Source organism: Podarcis erhardii (assembly GCF_964252035.2).
Source record: "Podarcis erhardii genome assembly, chromosome: 6".
NCBI classification, from domain to species: Eukaryota; Metazoa; Chordata; class Lepidosauria; order Squamata; family Lacertidae; genus Podarcis; species Podarcis erhardii.
In genome coordinates this window covers 41,268,341-41,290,835 of record NC_138510.1, presented here as the reverse complement: position 1 = coordinate 41,290,835, position 22,495 = coordinate 41,268,341, and the positions used below count along the sequence as shown (strand labels likewise).

Genomic DNA, 22,495 nt, shown 5'->3' with positions numbered 1-22,495 from the left:
TTCTCCAGATCTAGACATTTTTGGTGGCTAAGTGCATCTCAGATGGGGGAGACCATTCAACCCAGCACAAGCTTTTACCTAAACAGCTGGCTGGCAGAATCCTAGGCTGTGTGTGCCCTGTTGCAGGACTGAATATGTAGCACCTGTTAACATGTGGAGTCCCCTCAATTTGCTAGTCTGCTTCCTGAAAGTAGTGTCACTTTGGTAAGAGTTACTACTTTCCATTAACTCTTTCATCTCTGTTCTTGCTAAGGAACGGAACATAGCGAGAAAGTACATTTTCCTAATCTTGCACACTTTTCACCCTTTGCAAAAGTTAAATTAAAGTGAAGTTCCTTCCCAGATAGTATTGGCTCTTCAATTTAGCCAAACAGGCTACAAAGTAGAGCCTTAGTGCAGGGGTCAGCAAACTTTTTCAGCAAGGGGTCCTTCCACTGTCCCTCAGACCTTGTAGGGGGTGGACCATATTTTTGGGGGGTGAATGAATGAATTCCTGTGCCCCACAAATAACCCAGAGATGCATTTTAAATAAAAGCACACATTCTACTCATGTAAAAACACACTGATTCCCGGACCATCTGCGGGCCGGATTTAGAAGGTGACTGGGCTGGATCCGGCCCCAGGCCTTAGTTTGCCTACCCATGTCTTAGTGATTAGGTTGCTGAGCCTGTTCCATGTGTTTGGCTTACATAAGATTCCCTATGGCACAGAACATAATTGGACATTCATACTAGAGCCAGTGTCATACACATTCCTATTTACTCTGCAAGCAGTGAGCTCCCACTGCTGGTTTGGGAAATGGTGCACAAACAATGTTAGCCATGGAAATGGTTACAAAAGAAAAGAGCAATGCTGCCAGAGAATTTCAAACTACTGAACAATAATGGCCAACTTTGGCCATCAATACTATGAGGTAAATTTGCACAACAAATGATGCTCAAAACTCAAATCACATCTGATGAGAGAGTGAACATCTCACTTGTGTATTGATGGCAAAAACAGGAGGAAGCAGAGGGTTATTTTCTGACCCATTTACCTTGTTGTAGACTTTGGGATTTTTGTATATATCAGTAGCAGCTACAGGACCAATGACACAACCATTGCGACTGTGAAGGAAAATGGAAAGAAACAATTGTCAAAATATAGACAGCCTTAAAAAAAAAAAAATTAGTTTCACTGAAGTTCCTGTTAATACAGTTCAATAATGCAAGTGAAGTAGAAAAGAAAGGATTGTGTGCTTAACTTCATTATAAGTCATTACTGTATATAGCTTTAGGCACCAGGCAAATTTTTTCCTCTTTAACTACCTGTGGCTGTCACTGCTATGTTCCAAAACATTTGAAGGCAGCCCTGTTTAGGGAAGTTTTTAATGTTTAATGCTGTATTGTGTTTTTAATATTCGGTTGGGAGCCACCCAGAGTGGCTGGGGAAACCCAGCCAGATGGGCAGGGTATAAATAAATAAATAATAGTTGTTATTATTATTATTATTATTATTATTATTATTATTATTATTATACCAGAACTATCCAAATTGGGGGAGAGATTATGAAACCAATCTACACTGTTCATCTCAATAAGAGAGATGTTGGGAAGGGAGAAAATCACTCTCAAAGTAGTGATGTCCACAGTTGGAGGAAATAAAATAAAAGGGGCAGGCCAGTAGAGCTTTGTATTTGAACACACCATGAATATCAATAAATTTATCTATATAAATTTATCTATGGTTCCCATTTCACTGGGCCAATGGAGGAAATCTCTTGAAAACACAGCAGCATCAGTGGCTCTAATCTTGCTAAACAAAACAGAGTACAGTGGTACCTCGGGTTAAGAACTTAATTCGTTCTGGAGGTCCATTCTTAACCTGAAACTGTTCTTAACCTGAGGTACCACTTTAGCTAATGGGGCCTCCTGCTGCTGCCGCGCCACCGGAGCACAATTTCTGTTCTCACCCTGAAGCAAAGTTCTTAACCCGAGGTACTATTGCTGGGTTAGTGGAGACTGTAACCTGAAGCATCTGTAACCCGAGGTACCACTGTAGCTTCATTAGTCTAGCAATATGTAACAGTGTTTGTGAGGGCTCATTTGCTATTCTCCTTCACCACCATCCTAAATTGATGACAGAGGGTGTGAAGAAAGGAAGAGTGTGTCTTATGGATCAATTGTGTCATATATACATTAAAAAGCTGATTGAGTTTCTTCTTTTTCCTGAATGTGTTTCACAATGTTCAAAAGAGCGGAAAACTGCTGCCTTGTGAACATGGTAGACATTTAAGATTTCCACAGTTGAATTTTCTTTTGTCATAAATGTGCCCCCATGTGGTGACAATTGGCAGCACACTAGGGAGCAGTCTTGACCATTGAAAAAACGAATGGGGGAATGAGACTAAGGGTGTGCCTTTACAAGTGGTTCCTCAAGATCCCTTACAAGATCAGAATTATACCACGGGGAAATAAATGCTGATTCACACATTACCCTCATGGCATGGAGTTCTCTGTGGCCTGAATTTGCAAGGCCGATATGGGCAAGAAGGTCTGGGGATTCCTCCCAGTCCTTACGGGACAGATTGTCCGTCAACGATAACAGACAGCAGGGGTCCATGACATTCTGCTTCTACATTCCTATCTACATTGCAGGCATGGGAGATACCAAGGTGAGTCCTGCAAGCATCTTCTGCAGTCTACACTGATGCAAGGTTATTCCTATGTGGGAAGTATTTCTGCAAAACACCCCCCCTCCCATTTTTCTGAGATGGTGAAAGACCTAACCTGGTGGACGCCTTAGTGGTATGAAAAGAGAAACCAAGAAAAGCAGAGGTCCCTGTGCTTAGTCCTTTCCTGTCGTCTACCATGATCAAACAGTTGTATCTAAAGATGCTCCCTGAATATAAAGCATTTCTTCCAACTGGTGCTAATGGGGATGGGAGGGAGTTGACTTGGGACTGTGAAGGAGTGGAGGCAGGGGAGGGAAGCCTTTCACAATTTGTTCCTGCCCTAGTCCCAGTTGGCATTGACCCTGCTGCTCACAAGGAAAGGAAAATGCTCACTTTCCTCCCATCATGAATAGAGGTGGGGTATGTGTGGTTCAAATCAGGATCCCAGCAGGGACAATGGGTTAAAGATTCCCTCTGCAATGCCACATTCTCAATCTGTTTTAGTTCTCCCCACCAGCTATTTGGTTGTGGTTTTTTTTAAATTAACTGCACAACTACATGATCTGGTTTCACTTTGACTTTCTCTCTGGGTCAAGCTACCACAGGAAATATCAGCATAGTCCAGCATCACATTTATCTCTTATACTGAGAGTTTAGTGAGTAATAAGTGGGAGTTCCCTTGTATCTATAATGGATTTGAGAGAAGGATACGTGCCACAGGTGTTTTTAACATGACATAAATACTTTCATATTTATACCAGCCTTGGAATATATTTATGGGAATGGCAGATTAGCTAGCAGTTATCTGAAACTGACATCATTGTTTACTAACAGGGACTGGTGCTTTCATGTTCCACGTGCTGGGAGTTGCACCTGCCTTTGAAATTTTGACCCAAATGATGGAAAATGTCCCTCCTTGGGCCACACCACAGGCCACACCAGGAAAATACTTACAACTGGGTATGGAAAACCACCACAAGGATGGAAAAACCCACTCCCACAGCGAGTCCAAAGGGCAAGCCCAGGAAGAAAGCTGACAGGAAGCTCACCACCCAGACCACCTGTGGAAAGACATAAAATACAGCTGGTCACTTCCTTGCACTGGGAATGGGGAGGGGAATGTGGATACTTGGATGAAGTGGACGGGCCTGGGATTTTAAATATATCTGCAAAGCTAAGGTTGGGTTATTGTAGCCCGGAGTTAAGTTGTTGCCTCCTTAGATACTTCCATTCAAGTGAATGTGGACAAATGTGCTTTGCTCAACTCAAATTGCCATTAAGACACTTGTTTTATTGTTGCCTATTAAATTTCTTGTTCTCTTTGGAAAAACTGAGGATCTCAGCTAAGATACTGGAGTATCTACAGCAAGCATTGGACCAAGATGGACAATTATATATCTGGTTCAGTAGTTTCCCATACAGTTCTTCTGAGAGTGTCTAAACTGGTGCATTTTTGGAGAAGTGGTTGTGTGTTGACTTTTTGCCAGCACATATCTGCTGGTTCTGTGGGATCTACACCAGTTGGACCAATCGAGTACAATTGTTTGTGTGACTGTATTCCTAAGGTCTGTTTGCTCAAGTGCTGTGCAAAGCACCCTCTGCCCCAAGGCCCCTGCTTTTCCTATGTCGTCTCTTCTGCCATACTGGGGCAAGAAAAACAAGATGCAGCCTAGATTATCTTGCAGGGGTTGCTATTAGTTGAATATCTGATCTGACATCCCCATCCCAATATGTTTACTGAGCACTCAGACTTGCTTCAGCATGTACTCCTATACACATTTACCTGGGAGTAAGCCCTATTGAACACCATGGGGTTTACTACTGAAACGGAATTATTTATTGATAAAATTTATATCCCTCCTTTTTGTATATTGTTTACTCAAGGGTATGTGGCTGTGAAGCTGTTCCAAACTAACTACTTGTGCAGGTGCGTCACTGAGTCAGGTGTTTTGCCTAGCATATTTCAAGACTGAATTCAAGTCCATTGTTGTGTAATTCCATATTCTGAACTTCAAAGCAATATCTCCCTTGGCTTCTATTTGAACAGCATTTTAAGAAAACTGTTGATGTCTGTGACTGAATGATTTGGATTATTCTTTTCACTGATAAAGCAGTTTCTGGAGAACACACATTGGCACAATTTACACTAATTTAGTTTACTGTTGTAAATCTTGTTCAAATAAAATATCCAACAACCAAATGTTTGCTTTTTCCATGGTACACATGCCAGTAAATTTTACATCAGCTAATGCCTGGAACCCTTATCTCTTTTTTTTGTGAAGGACTTTCCTTCCCTGGAGGGCCATTATCTAAGAGTTTCAAGGCACAATTTCTAGATATTGGATTGCGCCAATAAAGGAAGCTCCTTTGTACTAGGTTGAAGTAGACTAGACCAGTATTAATTGTTAAGCGATTTCCAGGGTCTTTTCCCCATTGAACTTGAGTAATTTTGCATGGGAATCATATGTTCCCCTCCACCAGTATTATTAGTGTTGGCAACAGGCTCTAAAAGGCAGCTCACGTTATAGCAATAGACTTTGGCTGTGCTCTTCCATCAAAATAAATCATGTTGTGAAACCACAGGTTATGAAGCTGATAGCTTTCAAACAAACCATAGTTAAGATTAACTAAACCATAGTTAAATCTAGGACTCAAATGTAATGCAAAACTGCAGTTAATTAGAAAACAGAAACCAAAGCTTCCATACTGGTTGCATTATAGAGGGAGAAAGCAGTACACACGCCCAAGGTTCATTCCCATCATGATAAACAGTGGCATCCAATTGTAGCCTTGGTCATCTTAGCTCAGGTCTGTATACTGCGTACACTAACCATTTGGATTTTTAGTTCAGAAGTTATGTTTATTGGGCTCTGTTCATAAACATTCATTTACAATATATTCCTATGTATTCATAAACTCCGGCAAGAAAATGTAATTATATGCCAAGGAAATAGAAATCTTGTTATCAGAATAAATATGCAATATGACTTATTCAAGGGTGACTCCTGCATTGTTTTACTTGGAATTTAACACTTGGGAGTTCTTATGGAATATTTCTTTATCATTGAGAGACATGGCTGAAATATATCTCCATAGCTATGCTGGCTAGATTCTTGCCTTTAGGGAAAAAAGCACCTGATATTCTTAGCAATCCAGATTTTATTAGGAACTCCAAGGGGATTTTATTGCATGTGGAAATGCAAAAGCCAATCACCCCTGGTTTCACGTTCTCATTGAATACTCCATGCTGGTGGTGCTTTACAAAGGAATGACTTCACCCATACCAAACAATAGGTTCAGACTCCCCTCTTCTCTCACAAGGCATTTAAAAAGGGGCACTCACACAGTCCAGCTTGCTTTTTTTCCAGAGGTAGTAAGGATCAGTCAATTGCTTGAGAGAATTCTTCAGGTTCACAGCTATCAAGGCTCCCAACACAGCCTGCAATAAAGATCACACCACATAGATATAGATAACAAACAGATAACTAAAAGATAACTAAATAGATAACAAAAAGCCTCAATAATATAACAGCCTTTTGCTGCCCCAGTGTGATTCCTGTTTCTGCCACAATGGCTACATTTACTTGATGGGAGTATGCTGGAAGTCAGATATTGCTGCACATTGCCAAAAAATCATTAATATGCTGTATAGTGGTTGTCCTTTTCCAACACAATGCCTGCCCAAGTAGGCCCAAACTGTCTTGAAGATAAATTCCTACTAGAACTAGGTCACAGGCAAAAGGAACTATCAGCACATTCCTATACAGTGTTACTTTGGTTTACGAACTTCATCCGTTCTAAAAGTCTATTTTAAAGAAAAACCGAGGTACAGTTCGCAAACCGGAACACTACTTCCAGTTTTGCGGAGTTCGTAAACAGGACTGTTCGTAAACTGAGGTACCACTGTGTATGTTTAGTCAAAAGTAAGTCTGTTTTCAATAGTACTTGCTCCCAGGAAAGCATGCATAGGAATGTAGCCTCAGTGGCAAAATTGTGCAGCCTCATAAGAAGTGAGTTCTGCCACTTGCCTGGTTCCTGTCATCATGTTCCCTTTCCTTGCCAGTTGTAACTGAAACAGTGTCCGCAACAGTGCAAATGTGTTCACATGACAAAAAAAGGGGGGGGGGTTGTGACCACTGAGTTAGAGTAACTTTCTGTCAAGTACTCTGAATTTAGCCAGTCATTTCCTTCCATCTGAAATCAAAATGGCACCACGCTGGAATTTGTTTGACCAAGCCTGTTACAGAAAGGTGTCCCTTAGTTAAAGATGGGGGAACTTAAGACACCAAGCATACAGTCATTTCTCATTTATACTGGTTTTATACCAGTTCAACTGTCTGCTTCTCCCAAAGAATCCTGGGGTTTGTAAATTGATGGAGGTATATGCAATTCTCTGATTCCTAGGTCACCTCAGAAAATACAATTTCCGGGGTTCTCTGGGGAAAGAGAATGACTATTAAGCCAGGATAAGCCTGTGGTGTAAATACAGCAGAAGATAGGTCTGAACTACACAGTCTGCAAGCATGTCTTAATGCTCAGTGGTACAATTTTTACCTTAGGAAGAGGGCCGAGGTAGATTCCCAAGGACAACATGGTTATCATCACGACCACTGCCACACAAAAGCTTGCCATCTGAGGAGAGAAAAGTAACTTAGCATAACATAAATTGCAGGTCCTTTTTGTGATATCTGTCAGTAGTAGAAGCAAGAAGCAATATAAGTCTGGTAGCTGAGGGAGATTAGTGGGATAGAAAGATAGCTTCTTGTCCTGCTCCACCCCTTGCTTGCAACAGAGCCTTGAATTATTTGTTGTCTGTATATGAGAGGCCATGTTATTAGTAACTACATTGTTAATCATGGGGGGGGGGAGTGTTTACATATAATAACACTGCATTTAATTGGAGAATCTGGCCATTTTTATAATTGTGGACTTTCGAATTATGTCAAAGAGCTTCTGGTTAGCCTATAGATCAGGGGTGGGAAATCTTTGTCCCTCCAGATGTTGCTGGACTATGAGTGTGATCATCCGGATTATTGGCCATGTTGTTTGAGAGTGATGGGAGAGGCCAACAAAATCAGGAAGTTTGCAGGTTCCCTATACCTGAGACAGATCCTTGCTGTGCAATTAATTTCATTTGTTGCCTTTTATTTAAAGAACAGGCACCTCTGGACAAGCCTGAGGAGTTCTGGATCCCCTGTGAAAAGTTCAGAACAGCACCAAGCAAGGGCTCTGTTGATTTATAAAGCTAGAGAAGGCAGAACAGAATGGATCTGATCCATTTGTTTAATGGAGGATTGCATCTGAGAGTCCATAAAGTGTCTTGTGGCACTTTCAAGACCAAAAGATGTGCTGTAATATAATGCATTTGATGAAGTGGACTGTGGACCCCAAAAGCTTATGCTGTAATAAATTAATTGGTCTTGAAGATGCCACAAGACTCTTGGATGCAACAAGCTAAGATGGCTACCGCTCTGGAAATTGAGATACAGTGATGCAAAATCCTGTTTGCCCATCATCGTGCAAAGCCACATGTTAATACCGCATAGCCTGACCAACTATAATGGGTGGGGAACCTGTGGCTCTCCAGATGTTGATGGACTACAGTTCTCACCATCCCTGAGTATTGGCCATGCTGGCTGGGGCTGATGGGAGTTGGTGTCCAACAATATCTGGAGGGGCCACAGGTTCTTCACCTCAAGAACAGTCAGTACAACTTGAACTGCTGCAGATGAAAAACTGGCATAATCTTAATATCTATTTCGGAATCTGACAAAAATTAAAATAGGTATGATTACAAATTGCAAGTGTTGGGGGGCTAGTGCGCTGTAGTGTGGTGGTGAAAATGGAGCTCCAAATCAGGCTGTTCCTGGTCCAAATCTCATTTCAGCCATGAATTCACTAGAGGGCCTTAGAGAAGCCACTTTTTCTTTACCTCCACTCTCTGCCCCATATAGCGGAATTGACCCACCTTTAAAGGGTTGTAAGGATTACAACAAGATGATGTTTCTGAAGTGTTGTAAACATTTGAAAGTACTATATGAATGCCAATGGTTATCATTTGGATCTGCTTTTGGAGATCCACTCATGTGGCCAATTCTGTTCCAATAACAGAACAACAGGTTGATTATCTACCTGCAGTATAAAAGAGTCATCTGCTTTCATTTGAAAGCCATGTCACTCTGGGAATTTGCGTTTAGAGACGATGCAGTGTATTAACTGTTTTAGATCCTAAGCCCTCTTCACATTATTTCCCCAAGGAAAAGAATGTTCAACTAGTTCAAGTTAATCCATGATCTAGAAATGCTCAGAGCTCATCTTACAAAGTCTCCTACTTTGAGAAGAGAGAGGGGCTAAACAAACCAATAAATTAATAACCTGAGATTTTCCTCCAGCTCCATCCACAGCTAAGGTCACAGAAAGAGCACAGCAAATTACGTGGATTTTGAAAAAGGATCCAAAAAAGTTGCTGCAACCGAGGGCCAGCATTTCCTATGGAAACAAGGATAATGGACGAATCAGTTTAGGTGGCAGCATTAGCAAACAAGATGACATTTCTCTTACAGTAAGGTTACTTTGGCAGCTATTGCTGGGATGCAAAAAGTAGGTCAAGCGGTCATATAGCTCCAAGATTCTTCCTTCACATGTGAGGGCAGCATTATTTATACAAAAGACTGCCGTCATACCTGCAATCACATCACCCGAGGCTCTTTCACACCCCATGAAAATTGCTTCTTCTCACTCCAGAAGCATCCCAGGATTCTCTGACTCTCTTGCAAACCCTCAGAGCAGGAAAATTATTGCAGGCTTCCCTTAACCGCAACTCTAATCTGAGACTCTCATCCCTGATGAATCATCCAGCAAGCAGCAAGGTCCTGCAGGAGTAACCTGTAGCACACTTGGCTGCATCTGTTGTTTTAAAAAGCTGTGGTTGTGCAAGTGCTAGCAAGGGAGGACACGCTCCACAGCCATGTGATGCACACAAGGCATTTTCAGAAGACACCGTTTGTGAGCTGCTCTTTGGAGAAGCCTCTTTAATCTGGCTGAGAGGTCTTAGAAACTAATTGCTTGAACTAATTGCTAAATATCCAACAAATAGTCTCTCTGTGTGTGTGCGCTCCAGATTCTTCTCTGAGTCAGGGGCCAGTTCTCATAGAGTTATCAAGCAGCAACAGACCAGCACAACCTGAAATGTACAGGAGCTATTTAAAACAATGGCACTGAGATTTGCACAAAGTATGCTTACTGCTGGGGTTCATACAGTTGTTGTGACATATCATATCCTGTTTTGTTTTGCTTATTTGTCAATAAGCACCCAGAGTAGCTTTGACAAAAAACAAGAAAAAAATTGTTCTGTTAAAAATAACATTAGAAACAACCAATCATGTCATGCCACAGTTGCGATAGCCACTACTGCTGGCAACTGCCTCCTTAAGGAAGAATCAAGGTACCTGTGGCCAGGGCCGGCGCAGGCATGAGGTAAGGTGAGCAGATTGCCTTGGGCGGCTGGATCCAAAGGGCCAGCAGATCCCAATGTACACCTTCATTTCCTCTTGTTACTGATGCACATCTTCACTCACCCTTTCTTCCCTTGTGGGGAGGGGACACCATTTGTGGTTTGCCTCAGGTGCCAAAATGTTGTGGGCCAGTCCTGCTCAAGGCAGCACCAACTTAGGAAGGCTACAAACAGAGGGGCGTCCCAGGGGGGAGGGGTCTGCATCTCCCCCACAGGGCCATCAGGCAGAGTGAGGCAGTTGCCTTAGGTGTGGAATCCAAGGGGTTCCGCCGCTTGAGAAATGATTTCCGGCAAGATGTCAGAATCTGTCACCGTTGTGACCCCAGTGAGCAAACTGTGGCAGGGGTGGCATTTTCCTGTTTTGCCTCAGGTGGTGAAACAGGACAGGCCTTCCCTGCCTGTGGTCCTCCAGATGTTATTGGATTCAGCCTCCGGCAGTAGGTCAAGGATGAGTCTATTAATACCTGGTGGGCCACAAGTTCCCCTCTGCTCCCATAAGGCAAATTCTTCATGTGGAGCCGATGTTATCTCCTCTTCATGTGATTCCTGCTCTGCCTGGGATTGGACTAGATGACCCATTCAGTTCTCGCAACTCTATGATTCTATTATTTTCTCTCCCTGTTTTTTTTTAAATGTGTTGAGAAAATTGCCCAGCCTGCTAAGGCAAGCAGTTGCACACCCAATGCCTCACTGCTTGGAGATTATTGTAACTCGGCCTCCATTGGATCCTCTTTGATAGCAACTTTGATAATCCGTCCATGGTGTGTGTTGCAGTTACTAAGAGGAGTCTGAAGGGGAACTCTCCATAGCAGTGTTTGAATTACAAGGAGGTCCTTTTACTTGTTGTGAAGGCTCTCTTAGATACTATTGTTAGAAGAGTAAGGGGAGTGAACTGACTAAAACTGAGGGGAGTCAGGGGCAGGGATTGGAAATATCATCAAGAGCCCCCTACTTTTCTTCCTATAAATCTAGCACTGTCTCTCTGAGGACAAGTCACTAGACTCCAACCCTGGAAATGGCCAACTTTGGGGTGAGTTATTTTTCCCCTCTCTGTAAAGAGCCACTAAATGTTACCTGGTTAGGGTCCACATCATAGCCATGCTTGGTTCCAAGAGTTCTGCCCATGGCCAGGTTGATCACATAGCCCACGATGGCAAGTGAGAAAGCTGTGCCAATCATGTCCTTCCACTTGCCTACCTCAGGAAGAGTAGCAGATGGAAATCTAACATCAAAGGAACAAAATCGAGCAGACAGGATAAGAAAACAAGTAGCTGGAGATGAAACCAATGGACCAGAGAGATGGTGGTGTGTGTGTGTGTGTGTGATGTAGAAGCAAGATTCAGTTCTGCCCAGTTTCCCCCCAAAAGAGTAATGCATGAGTTGGTCTTAATATATAATGGATTCAAGCCAGTACAAACATAGTAATAGCCTAGAAGGCAGTCCTGTCCCCCACAAAAAAACCTTGTTTATTCCTTCAGCACAGGAATGTTGACATGTGCAGACCTTATAATAGTCACGGCAGCATAGAATGAATGGTACAGTTTTATACCACAATGGTTATTATCCACTTTGCAATTATACTGTGCTTGTAATTCATTAAAGGACTGACTCATATAAATCAAGGCTTGCAGACACTGTCTACTTTAAGCTTGCCCTACTTTCCATTCCATTTAGAGATGCTGAAACACATCCAGCCACTGCAAACTCTGTTTCAACTTGTTTTCAGAAGGGCCCACAATTTTATCTATTCTTGCCCTCACCTTCAACATGGCTGGTTGTTAATTCTGGGAGCTGGTGGGAAAGTTGGGGGGGGGGGGTAAGATTGCAACAGAGTGGGAGTAAAAAAAGCCTTCTCTTCTTCCTTTTTAAAAAAACCTCTTTCCACTGCTCACCTTGCTGCAAACTCTCCAAGTTTTCTTATTTTTAGTTCATGAATCTTCCAAATCATGTCTGGCTCAGCCCTTATTCCAGAATATATTCATTATTAAATACATTGGGTGGGATTCATGGATTGGCATCATTAGGATATCCCAGTGGTGTAGCGTGGGTTGTCAGCACCCAGGGCAAGGCAAGTAATTTGCGCCCCCTAACCCGTGGATTTGCGCCCCCTAACCCTAACCCCCAGATGTTGCGCCCGGTGCGGCCGCCCCCCCTGCACCCCCCACGCTGCGCCACTGGGATATCCCTGTTCTGGAAGAGAAGGAACTCTTGGAAAGAGAATAATCCTGTGCATTGACTCACCCCATATTAATATGGCCAACAATGGGCATGTCATATTTATCAGGCATATCAAAGCTTCCAGAAATTGCAGTAGCTACAATGACCTGAAATCAAAGCATAAAAAAGGCTTTAGGCTAGCAGCACATTTTTCAGTTTCATACAAGCTAAATTTGTTAACATATTCCTTCAGCAGGGAACTGGACTCAGTTTATATAAATTTTGATTTGCATTAAGGTGGGGAGAAATCCATTGAGAGTAGTTTTCCTGTTGATAGTGAATAAATGAATGAATGTAGAAGTTAGTCCTGCATTATCATATCTACCAGCTATGTTTAAATTTGTGGATGCATTGGACTGCTCCATTTATTGTCAGGACACTCCATTTAAAGTCTCTTTTGTAAGAAGAAGATGGTGGCTACTGGGTAGATCAAAATATATAATAGAGAATTATCAGAGTCTGGGAGGAGTGCTTTCTGGTCACAGGTCTGTCTTAGAGCTAACCGCTATAATAAAGCTGATAAGTCAGAGAAAGTTTTATTCGGGCATTCTGCCATGGTTCACATGGATTCCTGTTCTCACGGCATCTCTCCTGCACATTTCAGTTTTTGAAACTTGAGTAAATTCTGCTTTTTCTGCTATCCTGTCTCCACCAATACTATTCAAAACCATAGTAAAGTGGATGTAACACATTCCTATATTAGAACAGCAAGCTTCATTTCACACTGCTGCAATAGCAAACTTTGGAGTGATTGCAAATTGAAACCAAAGACAAGGTCTGCCCAAATCTTTGCATTTCCCACAGCTCTAATTACACAAATGCTCCCTGGGTGTCAGCACGTACATTGGCCTCCTGCCTCCCTGATCACCTGAGGCATGTAAGCATCTTACTACAGCTTCCTGTCTTATCACGTTTCAATACTTTGGAATACAACTGCATTATCTGCATGGACATTTCCTGCTGTATAGTCCGAGGATGTTTTCACCCAGACTCATTGAAGCACGAGTCAAGGTTAAGCTGGCCATATCAGCACATTTTTCTTCAGTGACCTTGGCTGACCAAACACCTGAGGGCACAAGTTTGCATTGTTGTTTAAATTGGTGGGATATATAGTTTAATGATGTAGTTAGTATCAGCAACAGGTTTGTGAGCCTGCAGATGAATAATACCCTAACGTTTTTAATATCTACCATATTTTTCGCTCTATAAGATGCACCAGACCACAAGACGCACCTAGTTTTTGGAGGAGGAAAACAAGAAAAAAAATATTCTGAATCTCAGAAGCCAGAACAGCAAGAGGGATCGCTACGCAGTGAAAGCAGCAATCCCTCTTGCTGTTCTGGCTTCTGGGATAGCTGCGCAGCCTGCATTGGTTCCATAAGACGCACACACATTTCCCCTTACTTTTTAGGAGGGAAAAAGTGAGTCTTATAGAGCAAAAAATACGGTAACTTCTTCATGGACCAGTTTGTCACAGCAGGTGTGCAAAAGGGGCACAAGCTAAGGACTGGTTTGAAGCTGCCTTGCTTAGCAAATAACTGTTGTTATAAACCGCGACTCCCAGTTCATAAGTAATGCTAAAAAGAGCTTTGTTGAAAGTGAAACTAAACTTGGCATAAGTCCTCCTTCTAAGAAAGTGGAAAGAGAAAGTCTGCTTCACGAAGACTTGTGGCCTCTCATCCATATAGTACCAAGCTGTAGCTTAGCATGGCTTATGAACAGGAAATTGTCCAAGAGTTGGGAAAGCATGTTATTATTAAAACAACAGAAGCATTATCTTGAATGAAGATGGTTGAATTCCCTGCGTCAAATTACAGAGGGGTAGTTGTGTTAGTTCGTGGCAATAAAAACAGCCAAGAGTCTTGCAAAACCTTAACAAATTCATTGGGGAAGGATTTCATCCATTTCATCAGATATGGTAGACTCTTGTGCACAAATAACTGGACTTTTATTGTGCAAGGGGGGGGAGAATCCAAACATTTGGAAAGGACTCAGAAGACCTCTAGTACAACCAGAAACATGCCAGCTTCCTTATCTCAAATCAGAAAACTTGAATGTAATACTTCCCCCAGGAGTGAATGATTGCATCAATTTCCTCCTTGGGTGTATTTTTGACCACTCTGTTAGCTGAATAGTCAACAGCTCTTTTATAAACTTATCTCTGCATCTGAAGAGAAGGGAGGGCAGGCACTGACTACAATGGAGGTTCTAATGCCCTCTAACCACTTTGATAAAAGCAGGGGAAAGAACGAGCTCAGGATCTACTACTTACTATAACAATCTCCATGGGAATGGGGACTCGAATCTTCTTCATGTATTTCATATTCAGCTCCTTCACGATAATCAGAAGCACGGTGCTGATCAATGCAAAGACGAGGGAGGCTATATTGGTCTTGGGCAAGTTTTTGCAAATATCAATAAAGGTCTAGAAAAAAGAAAAGAAGGATGAAACAAGAAAAGGGCAGCATGTGCATTTTTCAGCATGACTGGGAGATATGCCGTGGTGTTTGTTTTCCAAGACATGAAGATGGTCCATCAGTGGCCATTATTCAGCCTTGTAGTCTGCTGTTGAGACTTGCTAGCACTCAAAGCAGCACAGTCCCTGCAGTAGCCAGCTCTGGATTAATTATAGGGTCAGTAAGCAGGGCCTGACCAGACAGGATGCATTTAATCTGATTTGTTGTTTCCAACAACGGCATCCAGCTGGGAATTCAGAGAAAGGTTCAAGAGGCGCACAGCAGGTCACTGCAGCCTCCATAACTCCACAAACACTTTCTTCTAATCCCTTATAATTAAAATGTGGAAGAATTGATGGTAACTCCGACACTTATGTGCACATTTCCTAGAATTACAGGACCCCAAGAGTACCCCTGTACCTTTGAAGAGTTATCTAGAAGGGAAAATTTACCAGGTGCAGCTTTTTCTGCCATGCAGCACCATGTCAAGCAAAATTCTGCCTTCTGTGTAAGATTTGGGAGACTCTGCAAGCCTGCCATTCTCTCTTGAAATATCTCTCCTTTCCTGACCTCATGCTTTCTTCAGTCCAGTTGCTCACATTTCCTTTCATAAATATATGGTTTAATAATCTATTTTACTTTATTATTTTCATTTGTTCTTGCATTTGAAGGCAAAGAAAAGAAAATCTCAGCCATTCATTATTGCATTTATACAGCAAGCCAACTCTTCCAGGGCCCAGTCAGTTGCCTAGGGAAATTAATCATTAATATCATTTGTCACAATCAGGCAGTTTAGGGCAATAACCATCCTATCATCTTCTGGTAACTAACTTACATAAACAATGGCAAGAGGTCCTGTGTAAGAGTCAATCTTCAGGCCAAAGATATACTTGAGCACAGAGATGAGGATCTGCAAGCCAGCTGCTGTCATGAACCCCCTGATGAAGGATTCTGAGAGGTAGATCGCAACGAAGCCAAACTGCACAAATCCTAGGCATATCTATGGACAGACAGACAGAATCCAAACATTTGGAAAGGCCAGATGGAATAGTGAGCACAACTTCTCAGAAGGATATCCCATAGTTCAAACTATAGTCCACAGGAATCTTGGATAGGGAAGAAATTCAGTTCAGTTTGCAAATGAAGCTGAGTTTATATAATTTGCTCTTTCCAAATCAACATGGGAACCAAAGTATAGCCATCCTTCAAAGTTCACACTTATATGAGTTTTGCAACGCAGTTCCCCAACCAACCACTGTTTATAAAAATACATATAACAGGGGGGAAAGGGCATAAAAATGAATACAGCAAGCGAACATAACAAACTAAAATGTGTTACATTAGGAGGAATCACTTGCAAAAATGTATAGCTTAGTCAAAACCTCACACTGAAATGCTGAAGAACCTTTATGAGGATTTGAAAATAATAATAATCTCACATTGCTGCAGAAAGGGGAAGAACTGAAGATAACCGGAACTGAGAGCTCCTTTCATCGCTAGTCTCTGGTGTGTGGAAATGAATAAGATAACTGTTGCAGGAGGAATTTCCTCCAGTGTAGGAGTATGGCACTGACCCAATATATGTGACCCATCCCTGCCACAGGAGAGATGAGGTAACAGCAGATAAGGCAGGGCACAGATCTTCCTGAGCCACACCAATATTTAGCTGTTGGCTTACTACCTATAAAGAGTATTGCTGCCTCATCTTGGGCATCAGTATAAGGGCAGCTCCACATATGATATGCAAACATGGCATACCAGTGTTTCATGTAGGAAACACTTGACATATTGATGCCACACACACATAAACATGTGTTGATGAACATCTATGGATGCATGTGATGTCCTGGCACAGTTAGAGTTTCTAGATGTGTATACACGGGTGTTTAAAGGCACATGTTCATCCTTACAGCTCAAGTAGCCATCTTTGTTTTCTACATTGGCTTCCGAATGCTAGTATAGTCATGCCTTTGCTTTCCCTTCTGTTCGATACATGAGCAGTTAATGCCAAACTCTATGCACGGCTGCCTTCTGCACAGTTCTGAATACAGGGCATCCTTACCTGGATTATGGCTGTCAGGCAAGCCAAGGTGGCAGAAATCTCCAGTCTGGCTGCTTCCATGGCTGTGTTGTTAATCATCACCTCATTAGCTGTGTGGTTAAAGTACTGGAAGTCGGAATCAGGAGCCAGTTCATGACAGACATTCCCCACAATAATACTGATGACTGCAAAAGTGCCTGTGGGACACACACACAAAGGTTGGCTTACACTCATGCAGAGCACCTCTCATGTATGTAGTGACAGTTAGTGCTTAAAATGGCTGAAGACTGCAAAAAAATATAGACCAATGGGCCAGGCTGGGCTACCCTTCTGCTTAATTTCATCTACATAACTGGCAGTAGTGTAAGGCGGCTGAATGGTGCATGACTGATAATGGCATAAAATGAATTATGGATCTCTTTTCCCCAGCCTTGCAACTAGTTTATGAAACAAGTTGCATGGCATGGCATCCCCCCTACTCTTTGGCCCTCCCAGTGGCGAAGCATATGCCTGCGCTGCACAGGGCGGGCACGTTCCCAAGGGGCGTGGGGGCGTGCTCCCGAGGGGCACGGAGGGTGCCCTCCCAGGCGCAGGATAGCCACGCATGCACCCACCGATCCCGCTTCCTTCCACGCCCATTCCCACTCGCCTGCGCCACGCTCCCGGCTGGAGGAGGCAGGCAGGCAGGGAGAGGATGGGAAGGAGGCAGGCGAGCAGGAAGGGGAGAGGAAGGAACCGGCAAAGCGGCGCAGCAGCTCCCCCCTTCCCCCGACGGCTCGTGGTAGGAGTGGGAGTCCAAGTCGTGGGTGGGCGGTGCACTGAATGTCACCCCTGCTCAGGGATGACACCTGGAGCAGGGCACACACCCCCACACCCACCTTCCTCCGCCAGTGGTTCCTCCCCATTACCAAGAATAAGAGACATGTCAACTAATATTTGAGTGAGATCAGGCCACAATTTTATTGACAATAGATGTTCCCCACCTCTGCCCTTCAGCAATTTCTTCAATGCATTAGTGCAAACTTCCAGTTTATGTACTAAAGCTTGAGGAGGTATGTGCACTTATTTCGGTCACTATAGTGGAATAGAAGACCTCACCTGGGACCATTTGATGAACACCTCCTAGCAAGAAATAAGCTATCAGAGGGAAGAAGGATGAGTAGAGCCCATTGATCGGAGGTAGGTTGGCCAACAGAGCAAAGGCCATACCTAAAAAACACAAGTGAAAAGCAGATCAGACCTTCCATCCTAACTATGCTCAAGTCTGCCTTATGAAAACAAGATGCCACACGCCATGGCAGATTCTACAGCAGGTATGCCAACCTTTCAGCATGGCACCATCAGAAAGGTTAGGCAGCAAAGACGATAGTAGATGTTTGGGGTGCTCAGCAAGCAGGCTAAGGGTGACATTAATGTTCTGTCATTATTGCTGAGGTTTACACAACCAAGATGCCAATGCAGATCTATGTTCCATTTAAAAATTCCCCACATTGTGCAGTCCCATACTTATAAATGCATTGGGGTAGCAATGTTTGATATAGGGCACACATACAGATACCCAATTCCAAGAAGAGCCTGCTTACATGATTTATCCTCACTTTTGGAGAAAATGAACTTTGTGACAGATTTCAAGAGTATTGTGTCAATGTTGACACCCTGGTTCATATGCTACTTCCCCCTATGGCTGTGGTGTGAGGTGCCTACACATTAGGAAGGGGCTGATTTTTAAAAGTATGAACCAGAGCAAATAGACATCTTCATTTCACTGATCATAACTAAAGTGGGCCATAAGCTGAAATATATTACCTGCCATAGTTTAGCTAATGTGTTACACCAAGATATATACCCATTTCCTCATTTTTTTCCATTGGTCAAACTACTAATGTTTGGTAGTGATATGGAAAGGGCAAAGTTCTCTCACCTTGAGGCACCTGAATAGTCCCAGCACTGATTCCACCAAGGACATCGGGCACAATATAATCTTTGATTTTATATTTTGGAAGCCATACAAGAATAGGAAACAGGCTGTACAGGATGAGTTTGAATCTGGATGGTGAACATCTAGTGAGAAAGGAGAAAGACGGTACTGAATTTAATAGGAGACTTTTCCATTGTTAGATATTTTGTGAATTATTATAAGACTTACTGAACCCAGCACTTTATGCAGGCAGGGCAAAGAGCTGCTGTTTTGGTCTCGTGGTTTTCTACGCCCACACAGCGCTGGCATGAAGTACACAATGGAAAAAATGTTCCATTCCTATTATTCATAATTAGCCTTTCATTGTGTTTAATGCAGTAATGGGTCAGCTCCCCATTATCCCAGCCACCATCACATTCTGGAGAACAAGATGCCCAGCTGAATTCTGTGGTGGGTGTTTGCTCAGGCTTCTTGTTAATGACACGTCAAAATCAAGATCCTTTGTCAAACGGAACAAAATTTCAGCAAAATCAATGTGGGTTGTTACTGGGTGGCTAAACACAATGAGGGTAATAAGCCATCACATTATTAGTTCAAGCAGCCCTGATACAGCCTGCTCAGTGGATTACCATATTTTTCTGTGAACAAGACAATGCTCCCCCCCACCCCCAGATGGTCTTGGGTGAGCTAGCAGCTCTGCCGGCTAGAGAGGTGAGGCGGTGCCGAGGTGAGGAAGGAGCTTGGCTCAGGGATCAAGAGGAGAATTGCTCAGAAAAAGCTCAACAGCTTTTTTGGGCGATTTCCCCCAAAAGCTGAACAACTTAAAAATACTGATTTATTGATTTTGGGATCCCAGAAGTAGGGGTCATCTTATACATGGAAAAATATGGTAGTTAGCAGAACAAAGTATGTGACCTGCTTCAGCAATGGGACATGAGCAATCAACAGGATACAACTGCACAGTTAAGCACTGACTTAGAACCTATGAATGTTTACTCCAAAGATAGTCCTACTGCTTCAGTGGAACTTCCTCCCAGAGCTGCTTTGTATTGAATCAGGTCATTGGCCCATCTAGCTTGGTGCTGCCTATTCCTGATTGGCTGCAGCTGCCCAGAGAGATTCAGGCAGAGGCACCAACTTAAATAAAATATTGGGGGGGGGCAATGATGAGTGCTGTGATTCCTGGGGGCTGGGAGGAGCCAGGGGGTGCAGCCAAGCCCAGAGGTGGTAGCTGGAAGGGCTTCAGGCTTCAGTGGTGGCTACTCCATCCTTTTATACGCTGCTCTCTCTTTCCACCTCCACCCTCAGCCCCTTTGGTCCTAATTGCATGCAGGACTCTGTGGGATTGGCACTGCCTTTGTCCTCTAGATCCACTTTTAATTGTTCTCTGACACATGGAGGGGAGGAAATGAGAAGATAGAGGATGCAATGAAGATGCCAGAGGGCTGGTGACACAAGTCTCAAGGTGAAATCGACCCAACACGTGTGAGCATTTATAAGCATGTCTACCATTTTGTGGCAGCAGGGAAGCCAGCCTACTTCTTCACCACTGTTGTGTCCTCTATGAGCTGTCTTGTAAGCATTGCTTTATTTATAAAGGAGTGAGTGGTAAAGTCAGAGACAGTTAACCACTCAGAGGTTTGCTGTGATGCAAAGCATTTTGTGGGTTAAAGTTGTTTGCATTCCCTCTGAACTTGATGCCACAGTTGATATCAGTCCAGTGGAAATGTCTAGGGCATTGTTATTGCACCCTAAGATCAGGCTGACCACGTGCTCTGTTTACCCTTGCCTATAATGGCTTGCAAGATCTATCGAAGAAGGCTTGGCTGTCCAGGGAACAGATTGCGGCTTCTTGCTATGTCTTTTCTTGCTACCATTATTATTGCACTTTTGACACTGCAGCTGAGAGTCACCGCTCACATAACCACTACACCAAATGCAGAAAAACACAAGCAAAAGGCAGTCCAAGCTGAAAAACATTGACAGCACACCAGCTAAGGCAAAGAAGAGGCAAGAATCAGCTCTCAGTTGCACTGACACCTTGTAGCAGACTGCTCAGTTCAATGTGGAAAGCCTCAAGCCCTGTTTAATTTGCAATTTTCATGTTAATGTGACTGACTTTAACATCAGCTCCACTTTTGTTGCGCTTGAGCTTATGCCCTGACCGAAAGAAAAAAGACCTATACTTTTGTAATAAGTGGCAACGGGTTATGATATTGCTACTCTTCATCAAGCATTACATGGGACACCATGTAAGATGAATGTGCTGCATTTGCAACTGAACCAGATTGCTTTGAATTAGGTATCTAAAATAGCTATGTCTGTACTTATTTTTTCTCCCCTAGGTGGCACTCTTCTGAGCATCTGTGAAGTCACTCAGAGAGCAGCTATTCCTTTGGCATGATTCCACAGCTCTGTCTACTTAAGAGACCATTCAGTCACGCTGGGTGCCACCCAAATCTAAAGTCAACATCATTGTGTAATCCAAAGTAATGCATCCAGTTTACTTAATTAATGCTTGCTTGGCAATGCCTTCACCCAGTCGACATCTAGAGCATATATACATCAAATGGCCATCCACCCAAAGTCCTGCAGTGCAGTACAAACACATACTGTGGAGAAAACTAATGTTCTGGATCCAACACCTGGTTGCAAGTTGCTTATTTCCTGCGCATGGCTTTTGCTTTTATATGTATTTGTCCACACACCTTACTCTGCTAATGCTGAGTGGTCTCTGTGCTCCTTTTGTCTGCATCTAAGCAAGTCCCTTAAGTAGAATGGGTAGGGGTAGATGGACCTGTCAGTTTTGATTCTTTCAGTTATTCATTTTCACAGTCTTAAATCCAGTTCTCCACATTTCCTCAGAAATGTGCAACTTTTTTAAATAAATCAAAAATTCTCGTGAAAATTCATTAGCATTTCAGTTCAAATTTCTCCTAATAAAACACATTTTTGCTGCAATTTTGCCTTATGTACACATTTCTGCAGAGCCATTTCCCCATATATAATGCATCTTTGTATGTTATCTTCACTAATATGTGCATTTCTATAATTTTTTGGCCGAACCACTGCAATACAAAATTCAGAAAAGGGTGAATTTCAAAGGAGCAGTGTGTTTCAGTTTGCATATTGATTTGGAATGTGGCAGTTTGGTGGGCTTATCTTTAAATGTGAACTCATTTAAAAAAGCACAACTCCATCCCTAAGCATGGGCAAAGCACTGACTGATGTGGGTAACATTATCTGGGAACTGTTTAGATGGGCGGGGTATAAATAAAGTATTATTATTATTATTATGAATGTGTCCCATCATATGACAAAGGAGGTTCAATCATTTCCTCAAGGAATGACCAGAGAGAGGTGCACCATGCCTGTTTTTTCTAACCATACACGCAGGACCAAATGACTGTGTGAACTGCTTCTGTGTGTGGTTGCATCTCCATTAATGTCTCTGTGAGAAAGAGAGGAGGATGTGTGACATGAGAATCGCTGAGCAGCATAAGACCCCAGAAATTGTTTCATCTCTCCCTGCCACCTGCAACCTCCTACCAAACAAGCACACACTCACCGGCACACAGGGCACACCAGCTCATTCTGCTGAGGGACTGATCAAAGCTCACTTCTCCCGCTGACATTTTCTAACTGACCTCAGACCTCTGTTTTCCCCTTGACTCCTCCCTTTCTGATGTGTGTCTAG

General features: G+C 42.9%; 1 protein-coding gene and 1 long non-coding RNA gene across 3 annotated transcripts in view; one reads left to right on the top strand and one right to left on the bottom strand.

The window, feature by feature from the left end:
• The window catches only part of SLC26A9 (solute carrier family 26 member 9), a 59,155-nt gene that overhangs the window by 10,517 nt on the left and 26,143 nt on the right, over window positions 1–22,495 (bottom strand). For both annotated transcript variants that reach the window (XM_081865219.1, XM_081865218.1), the window contains 12 exons: window positions 18,802–18,941; window positions 17,979–18,089; window positions 16,902–17,077; window positions 15,675–15,839; window positions 14,656–14,808; window positions 12,408–12,490; window positions 11,241–11,388; window positions 9,029–9,142; window positions 7,208–7,285; window positions 5,997–6,092; window positions 3,608–3,714; window positions 1,037–1,106 (listed from right to left, as the gene is read on the bottom strand). In XM_081865219.1, coding sequence (XP_081721345.1) covers window positions 1,037–1,106; window positions 3,608–3,714; window positions 5,997–6,092; window positions 7,208–7,285; window positions 9,029–9,142; window positions 11,241–11,388; window positions 12,408–12,490; window positions 14,656–14,808; window positions 15,675–15,839; window positions 16,902–17,077; window positions 17,979–18,089; window positions 18,802–18,941 — 1,441 coding nt within the window. The remainder of the gene's footprint in view (window positions 1–1,036; window positions 1,107–3,607; window positions 3,715–5,996; window positions 6,093–7,207; window positions 7,286–9,028; window positions 9,143–11,240; window positions 11,389–12,407; window positions 12,491–14,655; window positions 14,809–15,674; window positions 15,840–16,901; window positions 17,078–17,978; window positions 18,090–18,801; window positions 18,942–22,495) is intronic.
• Window positions 9,909–15,427, top strand: LOC309343598. Its single transcript, XR_014157349.1, has 3 exons — window positions 9,909–10,129; window positions 11,139–11,196; window positions 15,230–15,427. It is a non-coding gene; the product is annotated as an uncharacterized lncRNA (long non-coding RNA).